The 6,672-nt window shown below is 46.7% G+C and overlaps 1 protein-coding gene across 1 annotated transcript in view; it reads right to left on the bottom strand.

Moving 5' to 3' along the window:
- ATP9A (ATPase, class II, type 9A) overlaps window positions 1-6,672 on the bottom strand; it is a 175,200-nt gene that overhangs the window by 24,296 nt on the left and 144,232 nt on the right. Inside the window, exons 16-17 of the mRNA XM_006839177.1 lie at window positions 2,048-2,140; window positions 117-200 (exon numbers count right to left, since the gene is read on the bottom strand). Coding sequence (XP_006839240.1) covers window positions 117-200; window positions 2,048-2,140 — 177 coding nt within the window. The remainder of the gene's footprint in view (window positions 1-116; window positions 201-2,047; window positions 2,141-6,672) is intronic.

Below are 6,672 nucleotides of genomic sequence, written 5' to 3'. Positions count from 1 at the left end.
TAAAACATTAAAAAAAAAAAAGTGAGCTGGGGTGTTCAAAGACCAGAAGCGGGCTGAGATACAGCTGGGGAGCCCGACAGGGCAGCAAACAGTGTGAGGGCCACAGAGCCACTTACTTCAAAGTCCTGGTACTGCTCCTCAGCCAGAGATTTCTTCGCCACCACGAGCACGCGCAGCCCTTCTCGTGCCATGTTACCACACTGCAAAGCAGATCACAGTCAGCAGGACCACACCCAGGCCTCTGCCTGGAGCCCCCAGCTCTCCTGGGGACAGGGAAAATGGCTCTTCCCAAAAGCAGCCTCCCCTAGAAGTAAGCCCTCTAAAGGGGAGGGTGCAAACTGGAAGAGGCCCGCCTACAAGCCAGGTGCCTCCAGAGGCAGATTACCTCTGGCCAGCCCAGCACATGTCTCAATAATGAATTATTGTTGTCAGGTGCCATCGAGTTGGTACCAACTCATAGTGACCTTATGCCTGATCCTGGGTCAACCTCACAAATGTTGCCACACTTTAGCCCACTTACACTGCCACTTGGCCAATCCATCTCGCTGGGGGTCTTCCTCTTTTTCTCTGACACTCCACCTTACCAAACATGATATGCTTCTCTAGCAACTGGACCCTTCTGACAATCTGTCTAAAGTATGAGAGATGACGTTTGGCCATCCTGGCCTCCAAGGAGCACTCTGGCTGCACTTCTTCCAACACAGATCTGTTGATTCTTTCTCCTCCAACACCATAACTAAAAAGCATCAATTCTTCTATGGTCTTCCTTTCTATGGTCCAGCTTTCGCATGCATATGAGGCTACTGAAAATACCATGGCTTGGGTCAGGTGCACCTTAGTCTTCAAGCTGACATCTTTGATCTTCAACACTTTAAAAAGGTCTTGGGCAGCACACATTTGCCTAATGCAATACCTTGTCTGATTTCCTGACTGTTACTTCAATGTTGACAGTTGATCCAAGAAGAACGAAGTCCTTGACAACTTCAATCTTTTCTCTATTGATAAGAATGTTGTTTATTGGTCTAGTGGTGAGGATTTTTGTTTTCTTTACATTGAGATGCAATCCTTACTGAAGACTGTGGTCTTTGATCTTCATCAGTAAATATTTTAAGTCCTCTTCACTTTCAGCAAGCAAGGTTGTATCATCTGCATATCGCAGGTTGTTAATGCTTCAGGAGATGACATATAAATGATTCAAGAGATGACATAAAAGCCTGGACTTCTGTCTCTGCTAGAAACACACACACATCTGACGACACCAGGCGCATGTTCCCAAATAGCAGCCGCATCCATGGCTGAGAAGTGTCTGCGTTGCTGTGTTTCCGGAACACAGTGTCAAGTGAAGAATATACCAATACGCTTACTAGGCCTAATGTGATGTGGTCAGGAGAACATGTCTGGACCAGTTTCATTCATTCATAATACCTGCCTGGCAAGCCCCAACTCAAAACACTTTCAGTGAAAGTATCATGAGGACTCCCCACCTGGGGCTGACGCATAAGATATGAAAGGGGCCCCTGACCAAGTCTCTGTGTCTGAGGCTGTGGTAACCTGCTTCTGACCTCTGCTCCTGGATGTTACTCTCTCCTGGCGTGTGCACCAGGCCCAGTGACTCATTCATAACAGAGAGGATGTGGCAAAATGAGGGACTGTCACTTGTGAGATTACGGGAGACTTTGCCTTCTGGCTTGCTCACCCTCCCCTGCTCCCTCACTGAACTCACTCTGACAAAGCAAACTCATGCTGTGAGCTGCCTCAGGGAGGGGCCCACATGGCGAGGAACTGACGGTGACCTCCAGCCAACACCTGCGAGGACTTGAGAGGTGCTCAGTCCAGTAGTCCTGAGGAACTGACTTCTGCTAACCACATGAGTGATCTTGGACATCCTGCCAGAGGAGCCTCAAGTTGACTCTGGTTCCAATCACCAGTTTCATTCTTGCAAGCCACTAGGTTTTGGTGTGATTTGTTGCAGTCCTACATATAACTAAGGGTCCCAACTCACTACACCCCATCTTCTGAACAGACTCCGGTGCCCTGGTAATCTTACCTCTTCCTCCAGCCAGTCACTGTACTGCACGATTCCAGCCATGGCAACATCCGCCCCCTTCATGTAAAACGTGATTTCTCCAGTTGATTCATCCTAGTGAAGGAGGCGGGGTGGACAGGAAGGAATGAATAGCCAAAAGGGACACTCTCTTTCTGCTCCAATGCCCACTTCCCACGACGGAAGGTGTACAAAGTATACTTCACAGACTCAAATGTGTTTTCACTTGGCTGAAGATAAAAAGTCAGAAGGGGCCTCACTTTGGGGCACAGGCCATAGAAAACAACAAAATGCAAAGTGTTTGGAAAATCCTTGGATGATAACAGCAAGATCAAAAGGATGTAAGAACTTTGTTTGTAGAGTTATTTCTATCCCAACAAGAATGGGTTCCCATGTTTCAAGATCATTTAAGATTTTATGTCGGATGACCCGAAAACTGTGGTCCACCAAACGAGAAGGGAAGTCAGAGAACAAAAGTTTCTCGGCTCCTGGGGTTGGGCCAGTCTTTGCTGTGAGGACCACCCTGTGCATTGTGGGATATTTGGCAGCATCAGAGGCCTCATCCACCAGATGCTAGTAGCATACTCACACAGCTGTGATAACTAAAGATGTCTCTGTTGTTGTTAAAGTGCCGTTGAGTCTGTTCCAACTCTCAACGGCCCTGCTTAGGCTTTGAACCGCTACTTGGTGGTCTAGTACTTTATCCTACAGTGCCACACCAGCTGAGTGCTTAACCCAAATGTCCCCTATGGAATAAACTGCCTCTGCTGAGAACTGCTGGTCTAGACCATTCAAAACCTATGTGTATTTGAGGATTTGACTAGAGATCAGATTACCCAGACTTTCAGTTCACCCCAACTAGATTTGTGTGCAGCGGGCATAACTATTGCATAGGGTTTACACGTTAGGCCTGAGCACCAGCTCCCGGCTAAGTTACTTCTTTTCTCTACACCTCAGTTTCCTCAGCAGTGAAATGGGGATGCTAACAATTACAACCACACAGGCTGCTATGGTTTCTACTATGCCATCCACAGACAGAATTCAGCACAATGCCAGACACACAGACAGTATGTTATCATTACTGCTAGAAGACAGCAGCTTCCCAGGTCCCTCAGTCACCTCGTATGTGAAGAGAGAAACTTAAGACAGTGGTTCTAACCCCAGGGGACATACGGTGATATCTGGTGACACAGCTAAGAGTCCTTGGTGGCACAGTAGTTAAGCGCTCAGCTGCTAACTAAAAGGTCAATGGTCTGAACCCATAAGCTGCTCAGCAGAAGAAAAATGAGGCAGTCTGCTTCGGCAAAGACGTGCGCAGCCTTGGAGACCCTATGGGGAAGTTCTACTCTGTCCTGTACGATCGCTAAGGACTGGAATCAACACCAAAGCATTGAGTTTTTGCTTGCAGACGCATTTGGTTGTCACAGCTGGGGGAAACCATGCTACTGACATCTAGTGGGTGGAGGGCAGGGATGCTGCTAGATAGATGTCCACAATGCACTGGGGAGGACAATGGTTGGTTGATTTGTGATGTGTCAAGGAGTTGGTTCTGACTCATAGCGACCCTGTGTACAGTTACCGAGGCTGTTAATCTTTACAGGAGCAGAAAGCCTCATCTTTTCTCTCGCAGAACAGCTGGTAGTTTTGAAATGCTGACCTTGAGGTTAGCAGCCTAACTCATAAACACGACCCTAAAGGTCAGCATGGCACGGTCAAGAGCCTGGGCTGGGAGGCGCAGTAGTGGGAATCTGTGAAGCCGGACGCTGGAGCTGTGGGGACAGAGCTGGGCAGTTATCACCACCACTTGTGCCTACATATGTCTACTCTGGGCAGCTCATGAAAAAGAAGAAAAACACCCAACACCTCAGTGCTGTTGTTGTTAAATGCCTTCGAGTCGGTTCTGACTCATAGCGACCCTGTATAGGGTTTCCAAGGATGAGTTGATGAGCTCGAACCACCAACCTTGTGATTCACACCGACTCTATATAGTCCAGCGCATTAACCCGCAGCACCACACCCCCGGTTTTACAGTAACTTCTGAATGCTCTCAAATCACTGACAAGCCTTTAGAACATCAGTGTGTGTATTCATGGAAGCCCCCAGGCAGGGAAGAGGCACCTGCAGTTTGTTAAACCACATAGTTTGTCTATGATGGATTGCTCCGTTGTTGGCTGTGGTACAGGCCAACGAGAGCTGTAAAGTCTGAACATGAAAGTTTTGGCGTTTTCCCGTTTCCCCTTCATTCAGACAGCATTTAACAACATGGCTGTAAGAAACACCACCACCACTACCCCCACCTCTACCCCCACCCAGCTTCCTTTCCTATACAAGAGGAAGAGAGAGTTTAGACATTTTGTCCAATATAAATACCGTATCAACTGTCTCCTCCCATTAGTCACTTCCTCCCACCAAGTTCATCACAAGGTTACCTCGTTCCCATATCATGGCAAGATGATGCTATAAATTTATAGAGTGTGTGGATGGCTGTGTTGCGCGTTAAACGGGTTCATCATTTTCCACCGAGGTCGGACTCTGGCACCTTGTTCAAAGGCCCCTTTGACTCAAACAATGACAGTGGTAATGATCTAGACCAACGACCCGACTTGATCATTCCACGTAGGAAGGGGTGGAGGGAAGACAGTGGAACAGCTTACACACCACAAAAACAAAAGAGAAGACACCACCTCCCATCAAAAACAGTAAGACATGGCCAAAGACACCGCCTTTGCTAAGCTTAGCCTCCTTCCCAGCAAGCAAAATCCCATGCAGAGAAAAGACCTCACATCTTATGGGGTAAGAAGCAGCTGCCAGCTCTACCACGCTGGAGGTTCACCTGTGTTTAAAAGGTTGGATGAAACAGACAGGCAAAAGCAAATACAAAAAATAAATAAATAGTAAATAAAAATAAACACCAAAAAAGCAAATCCACCAGCTGTCATCAGCCACTAAACCAAACCCATTGCTGTTCTAAAGTGCCATCAAGTCGGTTCCAACTCTATGTAGGCTATCTATCCGAGGCTATGAATCTTTGTGGAAGAAGATTCATCTTCCTCTAGCAGAGAAAGCCTCATCTTTATCCCGTGGAGAGATGGATGGGCTCGAACCACCAACCTTGTGGTTCTCAGTGCAGTGCTTATCCTACAGAACCACTGAACTCCCAGACCAAACCTAGAGGAGGCTTACACCTGAGTTAGCCTCACACCAGGTAACAGGACGGCTGCTTTCATATAACAGGCGGGCCACATGAAGACATCAAACACAAGGCTCCTAGCCTCAGCACAATAAACGTTTGGTCGATGATTCCTTGTTGTTTGTTGAAGGGTGTGTAGCAGCATTCCTAGCCTTGGCCCACTGGATGCATCCCCACCCAGGTTGTGGCAATTAAAAATGTTTTCAGACATTGCCAAGATCGGCATTAGAGGGTGGAGTGAGATTTATGCAACATGGAGAACTAGCCCCAAAGCTCTGGACACTGATTTCCACCTGGCCAAACTGAAGCCAGACCTTTGGTGTGGTTCTGTGAGGTAATGTGCTGGACTGCAAAGTTCTCTGAACAGTAAGGTCCTCAGAAACCCTATAGAGGGTCTCGATGGGTCAAAACCAACTCAAAGGCACTTAGCAACAAGAAGAACGGAAGATAGGAGAAAGACACGTCAGGAAGTGAGAAAATTTAGGAAAATAATAGGCATTTCATTAAAGACAGTCTAGCCAAGATGGATAGTCACACTAGAAACATATTTAATAATGAAAAAATATAAACAGCTCAAGTATCCAAATAAGAGTTAATTAAATACTGGTACATCTTTCAAAGGCCATGCGTACAATAAAAATCATGTTTTACAGGTGTGAGGAAATTTTCACCGTGGAATAAGAGGGAAACATGAAAACTCTCTGCCGGAGTCAATTCTGACTCACGGGGCCCTTCTATAGGGCTTCTGAGAGGGTCAGTCTTGATAGGATAGCCTCATCTTTCTCCTGCAAGGCAGCTGGTGGTTTGGAAACCGCTGACCTTCCGGTTATCAGCTCAATGCTTTCCCTAGAGTTCCACCAGGGGAAAGATTGTTGTTGTTAAGTGTCGTCAAGTTGGTTTCCAGTATAGGGTTTCCGAGGAGCAGCTGGTGAACTTGAACCACCTATCAGCAAACGGACTTTGCAGTCCAGTGCATTAGCCCACAGCACCCCACCAGGACTCCAGGGGAAAGATTAGAAAGCCTTATATAAAGTTCAATGCCAATTTTACAAATAACGTACATGGATATTTATATTCATATATTGCTAAGATAAAAGACTGGATGGAAAGATAAGAGTACTTGTCTTTTGGTGTGTGTTGTGATGGACCAAAATTTTATATGGTTGGTTTTTTTTTTTTTTAATGCTTTATTGTGAACTATGTGATAGTTTACATGGGAAAACATTAGCTTTACATTCATCCTATCATAGATCGTTTCAGTGCCATGGTTACAATCTCCTTCATGCATCATTAACCAACCAAAGGGTATACCCTGCAAGCCTGCCCCCCCGGTTGTCAGCACACAGCCCCTCTCCCTTTCTAGGTCTCAAGTTCCCAGCTGCTCCATCCCTGGTGTCACTGCTTCTCTGGGTAGGGTCCCACACTCCGCTCTTCTCCC

The sequence above is a fragment of the Chrysochloris asiatica genome, unplaced genomic scaffold (assembly GCF_000296735.1).
Source record: "Chrysochloris asiatica unplaced genomic scaffold, ChrAsi1.0 scaffold00023, whole genome shotgun sequence".
NCBI classification, from domain to species: Eukaryota; Metazoa; Chordata; class Mammalia; order Afrosoricida; family Chrysochloridae; genus Chrysochloris; species Chrysochloris asiatica.
The sequence above is the reverse complement of the archived record's forward strand: the minus strand, read 5'-3'. Positions and strand labels throughout refer to the sequence as shown.